A 20,309-nucleotide genomic window follows, 5' to 3' on the forward strand; every position below is an offset into this window, starting at 1 on the left:
CCCAGATAATTAACTCTGGTCTGAGTTCAAAACCCGGCTCTGTTGCTTTGCTTATTAGCTGTGCCATCTTGGGTTGGCCACTTAACTTTTCTGAGCTCCATTTGTCTCCTCTTTAAAATGGGAATGCTGCCCACCCCTAGCTTTGTTGCAAGGCTTTCGTGAGATGATGCATGAAAAGCATATAGTGCCTCTACCCTGAGACATAAGCCAACAGATAGTAGAATTATTATTGCTGTTGTGGTCATCATTTTTATTAAAACAGCTCACCTATACTGTGTATATCTAGTGATTTTTAAAATTACTTTTACTCTGTTTTGTATTCTTTCATTCTTTTTTAAGTTAAAGTACTGTTTCCCCACCCCCCCTTCTCATATAGAAAACTAGTAAAATATGAATGCTTATTTCACAAATTGATAGGGTCTTCTGGTCTAGTCAGTCAGTATCCATCATCAGGTGATGTGAAGATTCCTCTTAATTTCCTTCTCTTAGTCCAGAAATTAAAATGAGAGTCAATTTGTAGAAATAGGACACTGCGCTGAATAATAGGCAAGTGTGTAAATCGCAGGCTAGTCTGAGAATACAAGTAAATCTCCTAGGTCTTATGTACTTCAAGGAAATATTTACTGTTATGGTAAATTTCTTTGTTTATCATCCAGATTGTCTAACATACTGTTTCCCCATTATGGCCTCCTCACTTACATGTGTCATAGTTTTCTCTTTTGTACGCATGGTCTGTGCTTTCCTTAAACTTTGTGCACTGCATCCAGGTCATTGGCCGTTACCAAGCTAATGTCCCGGGACAGCCAATTAGCTCTTTAGGATTGAGTCCTACCTACACCATAACCACCGCTAGTCATAGTCAGGGCCCCTTTAAACAAGATCTATTAGTATTTCTAATACTTGTTCACCCACATGTATGTTGGTCATCTCTCAATCTGCAAAAGCAAAAAAGCAGAAGTAGACTTTTGTTTTTGTAAGTGAATTGCTTTCTTGGCTATTAACACCTGAGAAATTGGCAGACCATATACTCAATTCATATTTTCAAACAGATGCTGTAATCTGTAAGTTTCCTCGCACATTAGAGAAATTCAGGAGAAACAAATTTTTAGCCACATCAGAACTATAAACGCTTTGTCAATGGGAACTATAAACCCTTTGTCAACTAAAACCAATGCTAAATGCACCTAAAAAGTGACGACATAAAATCAAAATCTTGTGTGGCTCTGTCTTTGAAATCACCTTAGATTTCATTGAGTCTTTCTTCTCGGTGGATAGAATACCATCCCTTTTTCCTCTACCCTCTTCTTTTTGTAGTTGAGCCACCTTTCTACACATCAGGGCGAGCTCATCAAATTGAAGAACGTAATAGTAGATGTGAGGAATGTTTCCATACAACGTGTTTAATCTGAAATGTTAAGAAAAAGGAAATGGAGAGAATTCCACCTGAAAAAGGAAATGGAGAGAATTCCACCTGACCGGGCCCGGCCGGCCGCTCCCAGACAAGAGCACTGAAAGGCTCCATCTGGGGGAGGAGACGGTCCTCGTTAGAAGCCTCGCTGGGGGTGGGGGGCGCTGCCGGTCTGAGCCACCGCTGAAGAGCCCCTTGCCTTGTCTCTTGGCTTGCCAGACCCAGTTCAGAACGTGGTGCAGGTCTTGGAGAAACAGTACCTGGAAGAAAAGCGAAGCGCCCTCGAGGAGCAGCGACTCATGTACGAGCGGGAGCTGGAGCAGCTCCGCCAGCAGCTGTCCCCGGAGAGGCAGCCCCAGATCAGCGGCCCCGACCGCCTGGCCTACAGCAGCCAGACGGCGCAGCAGAAGGTGACCCAGTGGGCCGAGGAGAGGTAGGAAGGGGACCCAGGGGCCCGGGGCAAGGCCTCGGGGCCTCAGGGGAGGCCATTGTAAGGCACGTCAACGGGGGACAAACCTAGCAAAGAGGGAAATCTTACTTCTGTGTCTGAATTGTTAGCAGTTGCCTTGTCTTTCAAGGAAGGTTCCCCTGGAGAAGGAAATGGCACCCCACTCCAGTCTTGTTGCCTAGAAAATCCCATGGATGGAGGAGCCCGGCAGGCTACAGTCCATGGGGTCCGAAAGAGTCGGACATGACTGAGAGACTTTTTCACTTTCAAGTATGTTTACTGTGACGTCAGTTGTTAAAGATTACACCTGCCGTCTTACCCTTCAGTAAAAATGGTGCCAAGTTAGAATATCACTGTTTCGTTTTGAAGTAAAGACAATTGAATAGTTCTAAAGCATAAAAGCAGGCTTCCCTGGTGTCTTTGACGGTAAAGAATCCGCCTGCAATGCAGAAGACCCGGGTTTGATCCCTGGGTCCAGAAGATCCTCTGGAGAAGGAAATGGCAACCCACTCCAGTATTCTTGCCTGAGAAATCCATGGACAGAGGAGCCTGGCGGGCTACAGTTCATGGGGTCCCAAAGAATTGGACATGACTGAGCGACTTTCACTCACTCAAAGCATAAAAAGCGTTTCTTGTTCTTTTATTTCTCTTACTTTGGAGTCAATTTAAATGCAGTTTTAATGTTAAGAAATCTGTGAATTTTTTAAATTTACAACTTTAAAATATTTGTATCAGAACTGAGGCAGTAGTGGAGGAAATGGTAACAACAGTAAAGATAGTAAATTGTTACAAAGCTCTGTTGTGTTCTTGCCACAGTCTAGGAATGGTGCTTTTTTATGATCCCAACAGCACCAAGTCATGGGAAATATTATTTCAATCAATCGAAATACCCTCTCAGTCATGCATTCAGTAAATGTGAAGGCCAGGCTTTGTTGACAGTCCATTAATAACTCCTCTGTTGTAATAATAATAGCACTGGACATTTCTTAAGCATTTATTGCGTGTCGACACTCCATGCCGCAGAAAATCCGAGTGTAACGTTGCAGTTGGTCCTTGATATCTACATTCCACATCCACAGATTCAACCAACCGTGGATCATAAAGAAAAAATTCCACATCTAAGCAGACCTGTGCAGTTCAAACCCATGTTGTTCAAGGGTCAGCTCTACTCTTTCTTTCATTCAGTGGGTAATTTTTGCATATTCTATGATGGGCCATGTACTTGGCCAGGAATTAGGTGTAGTGACAAGCAAAAAAAAAAGACATGGTCCCTGCCCTAGGGGCGCTTACAGCTTCATAGGGGAGATGGATGTTATTAGTCAAATAATTATACAAATAAGTGAAAAACTGAAACTATGACAAAGACTGAAAGTGAAAGTCACTCAGTCGTGTCCAGCTCTTTGTGACCCCATGGAATAGACCGTGGAATTCTCCAGGCCAGAATACTGAAGTGGGTAGCTGTTCCCTTCTCCAGGGGATCTTCCCAACCCAGGGATCAAATCCAGGTCTCCCGCATTGCAGGTAGATTCTTTACCAGCTGAGCCACCAGGGAAGCCCAAGAATACTGGAGTGGGTAGCCTATCCCATCTCCAGTGGATCTTCCCGTCCCAGGAATCGAACCGAGGTCTCCCGCATTGCAGGCGGATTCTTTACCAGCTGAGCTACATGACAAAGACTACTGAGGCAAAAGATGTGGCTCTGGGAAAACATGGAATAGGGTTTGGATCTAGTCAGGATGTTGCTGCTGCTGTGTCACTCCAGTCGTGTCCGACTCTGTGACTCCATAGACGGCAGCCCACCAGGCTCCGCCATCCCTGGGATTCTCCAGGCAAGAACACTGGAGTGGATTGCCATTTCCTTCTCCAATGCATGAAAGTGAAAAGGGAAAGTGAAGTCGCTCAGTCGTGTCCGACTCTTAGTGACCCCACAGACTGCAGCCTACCAGGCTCCTCCATCCATGGGATTTTCCAGGCAAGAGTACTGGAGTGGGGTGCCATTGCCTCCTCAGTCAGGATGTTAGAGACATATTTATCAAGAAGCACTCATTTAGAGTTGAAAAGCAAACTGCTGCTGCCCCGAAAGTACCTACTTCTCACATCTACCAAATGAAGAAATCACATAAAACACTTCTCCTTATGCTAGAGCTCCTCTACTACAAAGCTTACAAAAGTCATAATGATTTCTTTTTCCTAAAGGAATGCTTTATGGGCTTTTATTTTGCATTTTCATATCAAAATCTATTCTTTGTCAAATATTATATGATTTAAAACATGGTTTGAAGTTAAGTTACCCGCACCTTTGCTCCTCATCCCTGGTTACCAGTGGATAGCCCATGGAACCCTGGTGGGAAGAGGGGAGGATAAGAGGTGAGTTGCCAAAAATAGGTTGACAGATAATTGTCTGAGAGGAGATTCTTACTACTTTCTAATAATATGACTCACTTGGAAAACGGGATTGCAGTTTTCCTCCAGATGCTCTCATTTCCTTCTCTGTTGCTCACAGGGACGAACTCTTTCGCCAAAGTCTGGCAAAACTTCGGGAGCAGCTGGTGAAAGCCAACACCCTGGTGAGAGAGGCAAACTTCTTAGCCGAGGAGATGAGCAAGCTCACCGACTACCAGGTGACTCTGCAGATCCCTGCTGCGAACCTCAGTGCCAACAGGAAGGTAAGAATGCTCTCAAAGAAGAGGAGGGCAAGAGGCACAGCAGTAGCTTCTGAGAGGTAGAACATCACCCTGACATCCGCAGAACATCTGTGAAGAGACCCTGACGTGAGCCGGAGGGTTTGTTCTTTTAAAGACCCCGTCTAGAAACCTCTTTGGGTATATATGATCAGAATATGAGAATCTGGAGGGCTGAAAGAGTTGCTAGTTTAAATGCTTTCTTTAACACATTGCAACTTGGGAATTCCCTGGTGGTCCAGTGGTTAGGACTCTGCACTTGCACTGCTGTGGTCCAGGGTCCACGCCCTAGTTGGGAAACTAAGATCCCACAAGCTACGCGCTGCAGCCAGAAATAAATAAGAAAACACTGAAACCAGAAATGGATATAACTAACTCCTCTTGCTTTTCTCTCTCATATAAATGCCTCCTGAAAATGGGGGATATGTAAATATCTTATAATAGTACAATTCTGAGAGAGAGACAAGAAAGGAAAACTCCTATGATCCTTGTTTTATATACACAGAAGGATTCTTTGCAGCCACTTGGAAGTTTCCATCAGTAAACTGCAAGATTTTTTTCTTTAGGGAGAAACCTTGAAAAGTAATTTTTTCTCCATTCATTTTTCCCTCCGACAAGTGAGTGAGAAATGAGTCAGAGGGTATCTCATCAGCCTTCTTGCATTTCAGTCTTTTGACCAAGTAGTTCTCCTTTGCGAAATTTACTGTAAATCCATACTTACAGAAGTGTTTGTAAAGGTTTATGTGCTTTAGTACAAGGATGCTTATCATAGTTACCTTTGTAACAGCAAACATTTGAAACAGCCATGATGTTGGGCAGTAGACTAATTAGTCAAATGAGTGATACATCCCCATAACAGATCACTTTGTTGCTATTAAACATTATGTTTCTGAAGAATATTTAACCACACAAAAAGGTTAACTGTGGAGAAAGAATTGGGATGGGAAATTTGTATTTTTGCTTGGTTCTAAGTGTGATTAAAAATAAAACGTGCATGCACGGCCCTACAAAGAAGATTGAAAATAAACTAGAATATTCCGTATATGGTAGATTTCATCTTTCTTTGTACACATTATGTGTCTTTTTTAAACTTTGTACTTGGTGATAACGCACATTGCTTCAGCAGTCCAAAAACGTTGTAACGAGATTTGCTGTGTTTGTTTTTTTGTTTTTGTTTTCTATATTCTACAGAGAGGAGCAATAGTGAGTGAGCCAGCTATTCAAGTGAGGAGGAAAGGAAAGAGCACCCAAGTGTGGACCATTGAGAAGCTGGAGAATAAATTAATTGATATGAGAGACCTTTATCAAGAATGGAAAGAAAAGATTCCTGAGGTAAAAGGGACAAAATGTCAAGGAGTTTGGTTGCATTAAAAGGACAGAATATGAGTAACTTAACCATCAGAACTGGAGAAGGCAATGGCACCCCACTCCAGTACTCTTGCCTGGAAAATCCCGTGGACGGAGGAGCCTGTAGGCTGCAGTCCATGGGGTTGCTAAGAGTCAGGCACGACTAAGCGACTTCACTTTCACTTTTCACTTTCATGCATTGGAGAAGGAAATGGCAACCCACTCCACTGTTCTTGTCTGGAGAATTTCACAGACGGGGGAACCTGGGGGCTATAGTCCACGGGGTCACAGAGAGTCAGACACAACTGAGTGACTAACACACAGTTGTCAGAACACACACATGTGCATCACTGAATATCTGCAGTGATGCTGGGGACATTTATATTAGAAATGTAAAGTGAAATCAGTTGGATGGGTCATAAAATATGTGATCCTCACACAGATAGGAACTACATGAAGAGAACACCTAGCACCTTCTGCATCTTTAGTACATTTCAAGTGAAATGAAGTGGAACAAAGTGAATTTGTGCTGTTTTGTCAGTGGTGTTAAAAATCAGCTTAGATGGGTCAGCATGGGTTTTGTGTTCATTAGCATATGCTCATGCTGTCCTAGCGGTATTCATGGCTGGGTACATGCTAAGAATAATTTTAGAGAGCGTGGTCCATTGTTCGTACACTAGTAATGGAAAAAAGGACTCAACGAAGGAAATGAAGAAGAGCTCAGGGAGTAGAACCATGTGGGGTAGGGTGTGCCAGGGAAGACGGGGAGGGTTGGGGTGGGGTGTGTGGTAGGTGGGGCTATAACTGATAGAAGGGCTTTCCAGCCTTTTCATCAGTTATCGCCCTAACAAGCCCCTCCCGTGTGCTAGTTTTGATTTATTTGTATGACATGATTCTGATTTTACTTTTAACCAATGTGGATAAATGCTTTCTTTTTGAAACATTTCAAAATAGCTGGTTTTAAATAGTATTAGATTGATGTTTTCTTTTCCTACTCACCCCCTACCCCCAATCCCCCAACCTGTCCTGCCACTCAGGCAAAGCGACTCTGCGGGAAACGAGGTGACCCTTTCTATGAAGCCCAAGAGAATCACAACCTGATTGGCGTGGCGAATGTGTTCCTGGAGTGTCTCTTCTGTGATGTGAAGCTTCAGTATGCAGTTCCTATCATCAGCCAGCAGGGGGAGGTAAGGACAAGCCAGGCTGGGAGAAAATGACCATGGCCCAAGTGTGGGTTTTGTTGTTTTAACTCGATTTAAGTTATGTTCTTGATTTACATCCAGAAACTAGGGTGAAGCCTCAGGATCACGTTCTTTTTTCCCTACTAATATGAATAGGAACTATCAACATTAATTCATGGCTTTAAAAGATTATTAGAACATGTTTTTTGTTTGTGGTTCACAGGATTTTCTTTGTTTTAATCAAGTTAGAAATCTTTTGGAAACCAGATTTGGCTCTGTGCCCCCCATTGATTTCTCTTTTAATCTCTTACCTCCATAATACCCTTTAGCTCCTTCCTGGCCCCTAAGTGGTCTTTACAAAATATAAAAGTTAAAGTGAAAGTCGCTCAGTCATGTCCAGCTCTTTGCGACCCCATGGACTGTATAGACTGCCAGGCTTCTCTGTCCATGGAATTCTCCAGACTAGAATACTGGAGTGGGTAGCCGTTCCCTTCTCCAGGGCATCTTCCCAACCCAGGGACTGAACCCAGGTCTCCTGCGTTGCAGGCAGATTCTTTACCATCTGAGCCACAAGGGAAGCCCTTATAAGATGTAACTTGAGGGGATTATTTTGAAATCTGAAATATTCAAAGCAAACAAGCTTAACCATCCCATTGTTACCACCTCTTAAAAAAAAATGCCTCTCGTATATCAGTTATTTCATTATATTGGCCTTATGTCAGCCTGAAACATTTCAGAAAATGTTCAAGTTCAAACATTTTTTTTTATTACCCAGTTCATCAACGAATGTCTTCATTTTAAATTTAGTAGCATCAATATTTCATGATGCTACTAAATTTAAAAGTAATTTGTTCTTAAATAACATGCAAATTTGGAAATACTAAGTTGTTTTTCATGATTCTTTTTTTTTAAGTTACATTTTTATTTTACTTTTAAAATGTATTTTTAATTGGAGGATAATTGTACAATATTGTATTGGTTTCTACCATACATCGACATGAATCAGCTTTAGGTAAACATATGTCCCCTCCCTCTTGAACCTTCCTCTCACCGCATCCCACCCCTCTAAGTTGTCACAGAGCACCAGTTTGAGCTCTTTGCATCATATAGCAAATTCCCTCTGACTATGTAGTTTACATATGGTTCATGGTGGTTCTTAGAGCAGGCTGAGTATAGGGCTCCACTCTGCCTGAAGTGAACCCAGAAAATAAACCCTAGGTTCCCAGCTGTGATGTGTAAATACATGTCTCATATTCCCACATGTGTAACCCCCCCTGTGAACACTATGGTGTGGGAGACTAGTGAGCTAACTTACTTTTTCCCATGTTAAAAATGGGCACAACTCCAATTTCAAAGAGACCTAGTAGCTGAGTCCCTAGTCAGGGTTACTTAAGCTAGCTAGGGTCCATGGTGGGCTTTGAGTGTTCCATTGATACCCCTAAAATTTTACTAAAAATGTATTAGGTTCTCAAAAAACATTAGGAGTAAAAAGCTTAAGAAGTACCATCTTCTAACTGATTTCTCATATTTCCTTTATTCCCTTTCTCGTATTCCTTCCTCCACATTTGTCTCACATGTCAAATGCCATCAACTAATTTTTCACAGGGCCTGGGTGCCAGGGCCGGTGGCTCTGCAGAAGGTGCTCTGAGCTATCTTTGAGAATGAGCCTCACTGTTTAAGATGACAGCAGCACCCCCAGCACGTGTATCCCTTTCACAACTTGTCGTTACAGCCTTAAAGTGCGGTATCCAAGATAAACCTGATTGATTACCGCCCTCCAAGTCTGCGAAGGTTGGGGTCATTCCTCCTGTTAATTTCAGTTCTGTGCCACAAGTTACAGGAGAGACGCTGCTAAACTCTCAATGATGCAGAGAACCACTAAGATATTCTGGAGACCTCAAACCCCACCCACCCACCCCTTTTTTTAGAAAAACCATCTTAAAGGAACTGTTTCCTTATAACTTAGTGGCTTTGTAATTGTCCTCCCTCCTGGAGTAGGTCTCACCCCTGACCCTGCTTCTGGCCACCGTGTGAGGTCTGTTCACATTCTCTGCTCCCAAGAGAATAGAGGCTGTATGAGCCCAGTGGCCTGACTGGTTTGCTGTTGTAAACGCAGTGCTTAGTCCTTCCCTGGCATCCTAGTCACTTCTCCGTAAATATTTGTCGAGTGGATACATTCATCTTGTGACAACCCACACACACCTCTGTTAGAGCAGTTAATCTATACTGTTGTTCCTGGGTTTTTAATTCGCTGTCTCCTCTTTTGACTGTGAACATCCAGATAGCAGAGCCTGTGTCTTTATCTTGGTGTTCCCCACGATGCCAGGTATTTGATCAGATGAGTATGTGAATGAATATATATGAGTGATATGAATAAATAATAATATGAATGAATATGAATAAGGGAAATAGATGACACCAAGTAGCATGTGTTGGCTGCCTTTGTGCTGTTCATGAACTGTCCTGTAGAAGAAGGGTAAGAATGAAGATGATTCCAGGAGGCAGATTTCGCTCCAAGTAAAGCCCGGTGATTACAGAGCAGGTGATGGAGTGGACTAGCTCTGGAAGTTTCCTGTTGCTGGAGGCGGCCTGGTAGTCCCAGTGGAGCTGCTCACTTGGGTTATGGTTGCACGCTTTCCGTCTCAGGTTGGTTTTGTCCACAGGCTGCCTTTTAACCCCACGGTGCTCTGGCTCCTTGGCCCAGGTTGCAGGGCGTCTCCACGTGGAAGTGATGCGAGTGACAGGCGCTGTCCCGGAGCGCATGGCGGAGGACGACTCCTCGGAGAACTCCAGTGAAAGCGGAAGTCTTGAAGTCGTAGACAGCACCGGGGAAATCATTCACCGAGTCAAGAAGCTGACATGCCGGGTGAGAGGGCGGGGCTGCGGAGGCTCGGATGAGTGACCTTTTCCATTCAAAACAATTTGATGGAACATCTTGGGCATTTTTCATATAACATGAGTGAGTGAGTGAGTGAAAATCGCTCGGTCGTGTCCGACTCTTTGCGACCCATGGACTATACAGCCCATGGCATTCTCTAGGCCAGAATCCTGGAATGGGTAGCCTTTCCCTTCTTCAGGGGATCTTCCCAACCTAGGAATTGAACCCAGGTCTCCCACATTGCAGGCGGATTCTTTACCAGCTGAGCCACCAGGGAAGCCTGGAAATACTGGAGTGGGTAGCCTATCCCTTCTCCAGCGGATCTTCCTGACCCAGGAATCGAACTGGGGCCTCCTGCATTGCAGGCAGATTCTTTCCCAACTGAGCTATGAGGGAAGCCCCTGCATAAAACATGGCACAAGTTAAACTTTCTGACAGCAAACATGGTGATGGATAGTACTTTTTCCAGAAGTACAGCACACTTTATGATGGCAGTTGTGTGAAGTTTTGAAAGTTTCTATGTATGTGAGCTGCAAGGAGTGTATATTGTTTAGTGAATCATGCTTTTCTAGTAAAGGTTGCAGCTGTATCTGAAACTCGGTCATTAGGAAAGTTTGAGAACGATGTGTGCATTTGTCGCTGTGCTCATATACTGTAGTTACAAAACTGTGGTACAGATTTCATTACAGATGCTCTTGTATGCATGTGTACTCAGTCATGTCCGACTCTTTTCGACCCCATGGACTGTGGCCCATCAGGCTCCTCTGTCCATGGAATCTCCCAGGCAAGAATATTTCAGATGTCAAATGGATGCCTGATTTATTTCATCCCTGTGAAAAGCATGCATAGTTTGTTCTCTTTATGTGAGTTATATTTGTGGTTGGTTTGTTTTTTCCTCTTCAGGTAAAAATTAAAGAAGCAACTGGGCTGCCCTTAAACCTCTCAAATTTCGTCTTCTGTCAATACACGTTCTGGGACCAGTGTGAGCCCACGGTGGCCGCCCCTGTCGTGGATCCTGAGGTGCCTTCCCCACAGTCCAAGGACGCCCAGTACACCGTGACCTTCTCCCACTGTCAGGTACAAATGCCATTCCAAAATGAACTACTTGGGAGGCTGCCGGCCGGGACTCAGTTCAGAAGTCTACTTGTAACTTAGAGGTTTTCCCCATTATGAAACATAACACGTTTATTAGGCTTTTTAACCTCCAAGTGTACTTTATTTTTTACATACAGTTCCACTATATATATTACAATTATATTCCATGGACAATTTGTAATAGATTCTCGAGATTACTTTTTTTTCAAATTTGTGTCCGTTTTTTCTGGTTCTACACTTAGAAAACACATCCATATCACCACTTGTAAAATTTCACATATGTAAAGTCTATTAAGTCATTATTTTTCGTGTGTGCCTTTTTTAGTATATTTATTTAATTGAAGGATAATTGCTTTACAGAATTTTGTAGTTTTCTGTCACACCTCAGCAGGAATCAACCACAGGTGTACATATGTCCCCTCCCTCTTGAACTTCGCTCCCATCTCCCTCCCCATCCCACCCCTCTAGGTTGATACAGAGCCCCTGTTTGAGTACCCTGAGACCTACAGCAATTCCTACTCTCTATTTTACATATGGTAGTGTAAGTTTCCATGTTACTCTACCCATATGTTTCACCCTCTTCTCCCCTCTCCCCGTGTCCATAAGTCTGTTCTCTATGTCTGTTTCTCCATTGCTGCCCTGTAAATAAATTCATCAGTTGTCAAGTCATTATTTTTATGAAAACAAGTAGCCCACTTTTTTTAAGCTGTGTTTACCAAGTCTATTTGTTAATTCTTTATTAATCTTTTGTTGTTGTTTTCTGAATATTCTTTTAAATATTCCTCATATTTCTTTACAGCCAAAAAGTTGCTCCTTTAGAAGGGTGAAACCTGGATTTAAGATACATCCTAGTTAAAAACTGGCTTAATAAGTACTAGTATCAGAGGCCTTGGACTCACTATGTGACCTGGAGTTTTTTTTCACCCCTAAAATGTGCAGTTTGTCCTAATTGGTCATTAAATTTATTTTCATTTTAAAATTCTGGCTCTATCTTCAAATATTCCGATCCCAAAGAAAGGCAAATGCCAAAGAATGTTCAAACTACCACACAATTGCACTCATCTCATATTCTAGCAAAGTAATGCTCAAAATTCTCCAAGCTAGGCTTCAACAGTACCTGAACAGAGAACTTCCAGATGTTCAAGCTGGCTTTAGAAAAGGCAGAGGAGCCAGAGATCAAATTGCCAACATCCGCTGGATCATAGAAAAAGCAAGAGAATTCGAGAAAAACATCTGTTTTATTGACTATGCCAAAGCCTTTGACTGTGTGGATCACAACAAATTGTGGAAAATTCCTCCAGAGACGGGAATACCAGACCACCTGACCTGCCTCCTGAGAAATCTGTATGCAGGTCAAGAAATAACAGTTAGAACCAGAAATGAAACAACGGACTGGTTCCAAATTGGGAAAGGAGTACCTCAAGGCTGTATATTGTCACCCTGCTTATTTAACTTATATGGAGAGTACATCATGTGAAATGCTGGGCTGGATGAAACACAAGCTAGAATCAAGATTGCTGGGAGAAATACAATAATCTCAGACATGCAAATGACACCACCCTTATGGCAGAAAGCAAAAAGGAACTCCTCTTGAAAGTGAAAGAGGAGAGTGAAAAAGCTGGCTTAAAACTCAACAATCAAAAAACGAAGATCATGGCTTCTGGTCCCATCACTTCATGGCAAATAGATGCGGAAACAATGGAAACAGTGACAGACTTTATTTTCTTGGGCTCCAAAATCACTGCAGATGGTGACTGCAGCCTTGAAATTAAAAGATATTTGCTCCTTGGGAGAAAAGCTATGACCAACCTAGATAGGATATTAAAAAGCAGAGACATTACTTTGCTGACAAAGGCCCATCTAGTTAAGCTATGGTTTTTCCAGTAGTCATGTATGAATGTGAGAGTTGGACCATAAAGCTGAGTGATGAAAAATTGATACTTTTGAACTGTGGTGTTGGAGAAGACTCTTGAGAGTCCCTTGGACTGTAGGGAGATCAAACCAGTCAATCCTGAAGGAAATCAGTCCTGAATATTCATTGGAAGGACTGATGCTGAAGCTCCAATACTTTGGCTAACTGATGGGAAGATCTGACTCATTAGAAAAGACCTTGATGCTGGGAAAGATTGAAGGCAGGAGGAGAAGGGGACAACAGAGGATGAGATGGTTGGATGGCATCAGCAACTTGATGGACATGAGTTTGAGTCAGCTCTGGGAGTTGGTGGACAGGGAAGCCTGGCATGCTGCAGTCCATGGGGTTGCAAAGAGTCATACAAGACTGAGCAACTGAACTGCACTGGTCTCCAAATAAAATAAAAAGTTAGGTAGTATAATGTTAAACCAATTCAGCACAGCACAGCCCTTCCATTTCCTTCCCTTTCCTGCTAATGGGAAGGAAATGAAAGTGGTTCCTTGCCTGCTGCTTTGTTCTGGGTGATTTGCTCTACTGCTCCGTCCATTCAGTGTCTATCTCTTCACTCATCTCTTTGTGAAAAATTGGAGTGGGCGGGGCCTCCCTGGTGGCTCAGTGGTAAAGAACCCACCTGCCAGTGTAGGAGACACGGGTTCAATCCCTGAGCCAGGAAGATCCCACATGCCGAGGAGCAACTAAGCCAGTGCGCCAGAACTACTGAGCCTGTGTTCCAGAATGTGGGAGCCACAACTACAGAAGCTTGTGCACTCTAGAACCTGTGCTCTACAGCAAGAAGAGCCACCACAGTGAGAAGCCCGAGCGCTGACATAAATAAACAAACATTTCTTGAAAAGTTGGAGTGGGAGCGTTTAAGAGCAAGAGTGCAGATTGGTGGAGATAATCATATAAAATTTAATTCTGTTTTTAGTCTCCTAAGCCATAGCAAGGAACAATCATAAATTCCTTTTTTTTTTTGCTGTGCTGATTGGTCTGTTCCAGCTGAAAGTCGGAGTGGTCTGGGGAAAAGAGACCGAACCACAAGGAAGGGAGGATAGGTTCAGCTCTGCAACAGCAAGCCGTGTAATATGGGGCGGCTACTTTCCTCAGTGTCCTCTTGTATTAAAGAAAGGAACTCAATTCAGTTATCTCGGGTATCCCTTCCCATCTAATATGCTGGTTTCTTTGCCATTTTCTGTCCAGCAGCAGCAGTGATGGGTTTAAGGTTGGGATCAAGCTTACATACTCTAAAGTGAAAGGTAACAAGGAAATTTCACAGATTCCTTTCTGCATAATTCCTGTCCTGTTCCCTTTCCCTACTTATCCCAGGATTACGTGGTCAACGTAACGGAAGAATTCCTGGAGTTCATTTCAGATGGAGCACTGGCCATCGAAGTGTGGGGCCACCGGTGTACCGGGAACGGCAGCTCCATCTGGGAAGTCGATTCCCTTCATGCTAAGACGAGAACGCTGCATGACAGGTGTGTGCTTGGCTGAGGGCTTCAGGCGCGGGGTCAAGGCTTGCGCTTGGACAGCGGTTGAGAATTAGGACTCTGTGAGCCTATTTCCTGCTTTGTGAAATGGGAATAATGAAAGGAACTACCAGGTTTTGGGAAAATTCAAAAGGCAAAGGAACATCATTTCAACGAGGCTGAAACATCTGGGTACCTACTTGGGAAAAAACAACCTTGATCTTAATTCACATGATTCCACAAAACTTAATTGGAGATGGAGCACGACTTTAAATGTAAAAGATAAAACTATATAGCTTATAGAAGAAAACAGGAGGGTATCTTCTTTTAAAGTTGATTCTTTGCCTCTCCCATGACCCAGAAATCGTCCTTCTAGGTATTTACCCAAGAAAAATGAAAATGTAAGTCCATAAGCAGCCTGGTACATAAATGTTTATGGCAGTTCTATTCATAATGTCCCCCAAACTGTAAACAACCCAGATGTCCTTCAGTGTGAGAATGATGAACTGTGTTAGTAGTTGCACAATAGAATATTACTCAACAAAAAAAAGGAAAAGGACTGTGTCCCACTCTTACCCATTTGGACGAATTTCACAAACATTGTACTGAATCAGAGAAGCCAGAGCTAGAGGAGCACACTACTGCATGATTCCATTTATATGAAGTTCTTGAGCAGATAAAACGAATCTGAGGTTATACAGCTAGTGCGAATGGTGTGGGAATTGAGTGGGAAGGGGCCTGAGCAAGCCTGCCATGGTCATGGCCAGACAAGGGGCACAGATGCGTGCATTTGTCACGACTCATCCAGCTCTACACTTGAGAGCTAGACAGTTCACTGTGTCATACCTCAATCAAATAAAAAGAACCTATACCATACGAGGTTGTTCTGAGAGCTAAATAGGAAAATAACCTGTGATACACATAGCTCAGTGCCTTACACATAATAAATGCTCAGTGACTAGGGGCTTCTTCCTATTGCTAATAATGTCTTTGGTTAATAATGTCATGGATGTGACTTTCCTGAGGGTCCGGTGGTTAAGAATCCATCTTCCAGTGCAGAGGATATGGATTCAATCCAGAGTCGGGGAAGTAAGACTCCACCATGTTGAGAGGCGACTAAGCCCATGAGCCACAAGTAGAGACCCTGTGCAACTACTGAGCCCAGGTGCTGCAACTAAGGAGCTTCCCAGGTGGTGCCCTGGTAAAGAATTCAGCTGCCAATGCAGCAGGTGCAGGTTTGATCCCTGGGTCAGGAAGATCCCCTGGAAGAGGAAATGGCAACATACTCCAGTATTCTTGCCAGGATCATCCCATGGGCAGAGGAGACTGGCAGCCAATACAATCCACGGGGTTGCAAAGAGTTGGACGCGACTGAGCACACACGCATGCTGCAGCTAAGACCCAACAAAGTCAAATAAATAAGAATAAATAAATGTTAAAAGAATAATGACTTGGTTGTTTGCTGGGACGTGTTTCTGCAGGTGGAATGAAGTTACTCGCAGAATAGAGATGTGGATCTCCATCCTGGAGCTGAACGAGCTGGGGGAGTACGCCGCCGTGGAGCTTCACCAGGCCAAGGACGTCAACACAGGCGGCGTCCTTCAGCTCAGACAGGTACTCGGTCTGCCTCAGCTTGCTTCATGCTTTCTCCCTGTCCCCTTCTCACAGTTTCTGGAGCACTCTAGTTCTTTGCCTGTCTGTTCCCTCATTCTTCCCCCTTTCCTTTATCCTCTTCGCCTGTCCCTCCCGGTTCCCATTCCTGGCACCCATTTCCACATCCCACCCCCGCCTCTGCAGGGTCATTCCCGGAGAGTCCAAGTCACAGTGAAGCCTGTCCAGCATTCCGGGACACTGCCACTCATGGTTGAAGCCATCTTGTCCATCTCCATCGGCTGCATCACTGCCAGGTCAACCAAGCTCCAGAGAGGGCTGGACAGTTACCAGGTGAGACCAACAGGTTTGAAGCAGAGTTTAACAAAGATTGGTTAATACAGAACTAAGGTAGTCCTCTTTAGGAATATAACCAAGCTCTTTGTATCTGTAACCATGTATCTGTCCCACCCCCACCCCATTCATATGTCCATCCGTTGCCTTTTTACTAGGTTTAAAATACCATATTGGCTTAGTGCTGCGTAGTAATAATTTTATTTATAAAAACACATTGACGCTATTGTGCTTGTTTATTTTAGGCAGGTTTTATTTTACATCAGGCCCAAATTATGTTGGGTATGTGACATTGCTGGCTTTGGCCTGATTCCACTTTTATTAATATAAAATTGCCCCCAGATGCTGTCATAATTAACAAGCTCTCTGAAAGCTTTCCTTTTTTTTAAATTGAACGTTGTCTTCATGATCGTTTATGTTCATTAAATCTCCTTTTGCTAAATCTTGTTTTTTTTTTTTTTTAATTAAAAGGTGGAACCATCTAAGAGTTCATCACATTTGCCAATCACAATAAACTTTGAGATCAGGGACTTGTCCCCAGGGGCCTGAAAGAACTCACGTGCTTCACTGAGTCCCTGGCTTGCTATCAATTATAATTAGAGAAAAGCTTCCCCGATGGCTCAGTGGTAAAGAATCCACCTGCCAATGCAGAAGACCCGGGTTCCATCCCTGGTTGGGGAAGATCCCCTGGAGAAGGAAATGGCAATCCACTCCAGTATTCTTGCCTAGAGAATTCCATGGACAGAGGAGCCTGGCAGGCTGCAGTCCATGGGGTCGTAAAGTCAGACACGACTTAGCAACTCAACAACAGCAACTTAGAGACTTGGAAGAATCAGATCGTTGAATCCTGGTTCCCTCACTGCCACAGGTGAAGGCAACATGCTCCGTGTCATGATGGGGAGAAAAAGTTTCTCTATAGAGTCTGGGCAGAAGCCCAGACTATCCTGAGAATGATTCATCTTCCCGCAGTTTCCTTTTGGCTTCTTCCTGAAAGCTAAAAAGGACACTGACTTGGACTGTTCGGCCAAAAGGAAGGCACAACTTTGTGAGTTGTGAGTTTCAGCCCAGGCCAAAACTGCCTCAGACTCAAAGCCTGGGAAGAGTGTAAATGGAGCTGTGAGGCTGGAGTCTATTGTTTCTGGGAGGCTTCTCCACCAGACTTTTCCCTGTGTGTGAAGTAGATGTTATTAATAGGCTCTCCCTCGCTTGGCCATTAACTTTGAGGGCAGCTACAGGACCTGGTAGAAAGAGCTCAGACTTGGAGTGAGGATACCTAGTTTTGTTTGATTTAACCGAGTCATTTAAACTTTGAGTTTTGGGACTTCCCTGGTGGTTGACTGGTTAAGAATCTGCCTTACAACGCAGGGGACACGGGTTTTGGTCCCTGGTCGGTGAACCAAGATCCCACATGCCTTCGTTCTGCAACGGAAGATCCCATATGATGCAACCAAGATCCCACGTGCTACAACTAAGACCCAATGCAGCCGAATAGATAAATATTAAAAAAAAATATATATATATATATTTTTTTTTTTTGAGTTCCCTTTTCTTTTCCTCCAAAACTATGATAATTCTCTGAGGTCCCTTTCTGCCATAAGATTTTGTGGCTTAATGAATCTCTGATCTTAGATAAAACCTTGAATCTGTGTGTCCTGAACCATGACTACAGACATGGATCATTAACTGATGGATATTGTTAACTGATTGATTATTCTCATTTGAGGAACACTGTGAAAGTGAAAGTCGGCTCAGTCGTGTCTGACTATTTGCGACCCCACGGACTGTACAGTCCATGAAATTCTCCAGGCCAGAATACTGGAGTGGGTAGCCTTTCCCTTCTCCAGGGGATCTTCCCAACCCAGGGATCAAACCCAGGTCTCCCGAATTGCAGGCAGATTCTTTACTAGCTGAGCCACAAGGGGAGCCCAAAGGGACACTATAAGGGTTGATTATTTGCACTTTTTAGAGCAGCTATACCCCTTGAGTTAAAACCTCAAAGAATATAGTACCTGCCATGCAAATTTAAGCCGTGACAGTTTTAAAGCTTTTGTTTTTCTTTGCACCATGCTTCAGGTCATGTCCAGTACTGTTTTTGTTGGTGGAATAAGACATTAGAATTATTTTGATGTGATAGCTGGAGCCAGTCCAGAAAAAGCTGATTTCACAATAGTTCTACATCATGAAAGCTCAAGCTGGTTTTCAGCGAATAAAAGTATCTCCTTGGTCTAAGAAATAATGATAAATTAGGGCTGTTTGTACTTTATTCATTAGTATGGGGAATTAATTCGAGGAAAGTTATTTCAGTATTGCGCTTGCATTTAATAAGTTAGTTATCCAAATGAAAATGATGGTTACTAAACTAAAGCTGAAGTTTATTTTAAAGTCTACACAGAGAATAATTTTAACAGTATTTTTTAAAGCACTTTTGAAAAGCAGTATATTTTGAAGTATACTTCAATATGAAAACAGTGTAATCATATTTTTTAAAGTGCTTGGAAAAAATAGTCTTTTATATGACCAGGCCACTCCACTTCCTTTTTAACATTAACCCTCTAATAACCCCAGAAAAATGAAAGAAGGATGTTTCATTTTAAGTAGAACCTGCTTCCATAGAGATGGATATTCTCTACAAATGGGGATTTCTTTATTTTTGTTTCTTTCTCTATTTTTTGGCCTCGTAGCTTCTGGGATGTTAGTTCCCTGACCCAAGATCAAACCCAGGCCCTCAGCAGTGAGAGCCCAAGAGTCCCAACCACTGAACCACCAGCGAATTCCTTTTCTCTCCTTATTCTTGTTTCTAAGGAAAATCGTCTCAACTAAAACCCTTTTATTTTCAACACAATCATTTTGTTTGGCAAATGTTTTTGCCAAAAATGCTTATTTTATGTAGTTATTGTAAAGTGTTGTCATGGGTCTAGACAGTTTTGGGTTTTCTCACCTGACTGATACATGAATACTGGTCTGTCCTACAGTGGTGGATGATAGAGCTGTGTATCCAAAATCGTGGGCTGTGCTCTTACCATGAGTGAGTAACAGTTGCTCACTCCTGTCCAACTCTTTGCGACCCCGTGGACTGTAGCCTGCCAGGCTCCTCTGTCCATGGAATTCTCCAGACAAGAACACTGGAGTGGGTTGCCATTTCCTTCTCCAGGGGATCTTCCCCACCTGGGATCCAACCTGGGTCTCCTGCATTGCAGGCAGATTCTTTATACCATCTGAGCCACCAGGGTAGCCCCACGTAGTCATAAACTCTTACTGTAGCAGTTTAGTATACAGAATCTCTCCAGTCTTCCCTTGGTATCCAGGGGCATTGATTCCAGAACCCTGCTTTGGATATGAGAGTCCGAGAATGCTCAAGTCTCTTACATAAAATGGCCCGGTACATTCCGCCCTCTGTATGAGGAAGCTTCTGTGGTTGGTTGAATCTACAGATGGGGGACTTGTGGATACAGAGCACTGACTGTACGTGGAGTCTTAGCTTCCCAGTGGTTTTTCCCCTGGGATCATGTCACAGTAACTGAGGTGTGGTGCCAGGTCAAGGGCACAGACCTGGCCTCAGTCCTGACCCCTGCCACTCTCCGTGTGAGCCTTGGGTTCAATCATTTCATCCTTCAGGCCTCAGCTGCCTCACAGCTAAAACCAAGAGACTGAGCAAGAAACTCTCCAAAGTCCTTTCTAACTTTGCCCACTCTAAATCTCAATTGACAGCTCACCCAGAAACTAATAGCAACTTTGCATAACAGTGGGGTAAGTCTTGACCCAGTGGGGTTGGTTCCTCTCCCCAGCTAAGAGAATCTAAGACCGTTCCTATTTTTAAATGACTGCTTTCTCGATGAAAGAAAAAAAAGTAGAATCTTAAATTCGCTAAGTTAACTATAGGCAAGTGAATGAAATCCAGTTTTTGAGATTCAGTTCAATGTTTATTATGCCGATGCTGTTCGTGTGTG

General features: G+C 43.3%; 1 protein-coding gene across 10 annotated transcripts in view; it reads left to right on the forward strand.

Moving 5' to 3' along the window:
• Positions 1-20,309, forward strand: part of KIF13A (kinesin family member 13A) — a 202,824-nt gene that overhangs the window by 154,628 nt on the left and 27,887 nt on the right. For all 10 annotated transcript variants that reach the window (XM_070778345.1, XM_070778347.1, XM_070778348.1 and 7 more), the window contains 9 exons: positions 1,628-1,841; positions 4,359-4,521; positions 5,728-5,868; positions 6,921-7,070; positions 9,769-9,930; positions 10,846-11,019; positions 14,276-14,427; positions 15,900-16,032; positions 16,216-16,362. In XM_070778345.1, coding sequence (XP_070634446.1) covers positions 1,628-1,841; positions 4,359-4,521; positions 5,728-5,868; positions 6,921-7,070; positions 9,769-9,930; positions 10,846-11,019; positions 14,276-14,427; positions 15,900-16,032; positions 16,216-16,362 — 1,436 coding nt within the window. The remainder of the gene's footprint in view (positions 1-1,627; positions 1,842-4,358; positions 4,522-5,727; positions 5,869-6,920; positions 7,071-9,768; positions 9,931-10,845; positions 11,020-14,275; positions 14,428-15,899; positions 16,033-16,215; positions 16,363-20,309) is intronic.

The sequence above is a fragment of the Bos indicus genome, chromosome 23 (genome assembly GCF_029378745.1).
Source record: "Bos indicus isolate NIAB-ARS_2022 breed Sahiwal x Tharparkar chromosome 23, NIAB-ARS_B.indTharparkar_mat_pri_1.0, whole genome shotgun sequence".
Taxonomy (NCBI): Eukaryota; Metazoa; Chordata; class Mammalia; order Artiodactyla; family Bovidae; genus Bos; species Bos indicus.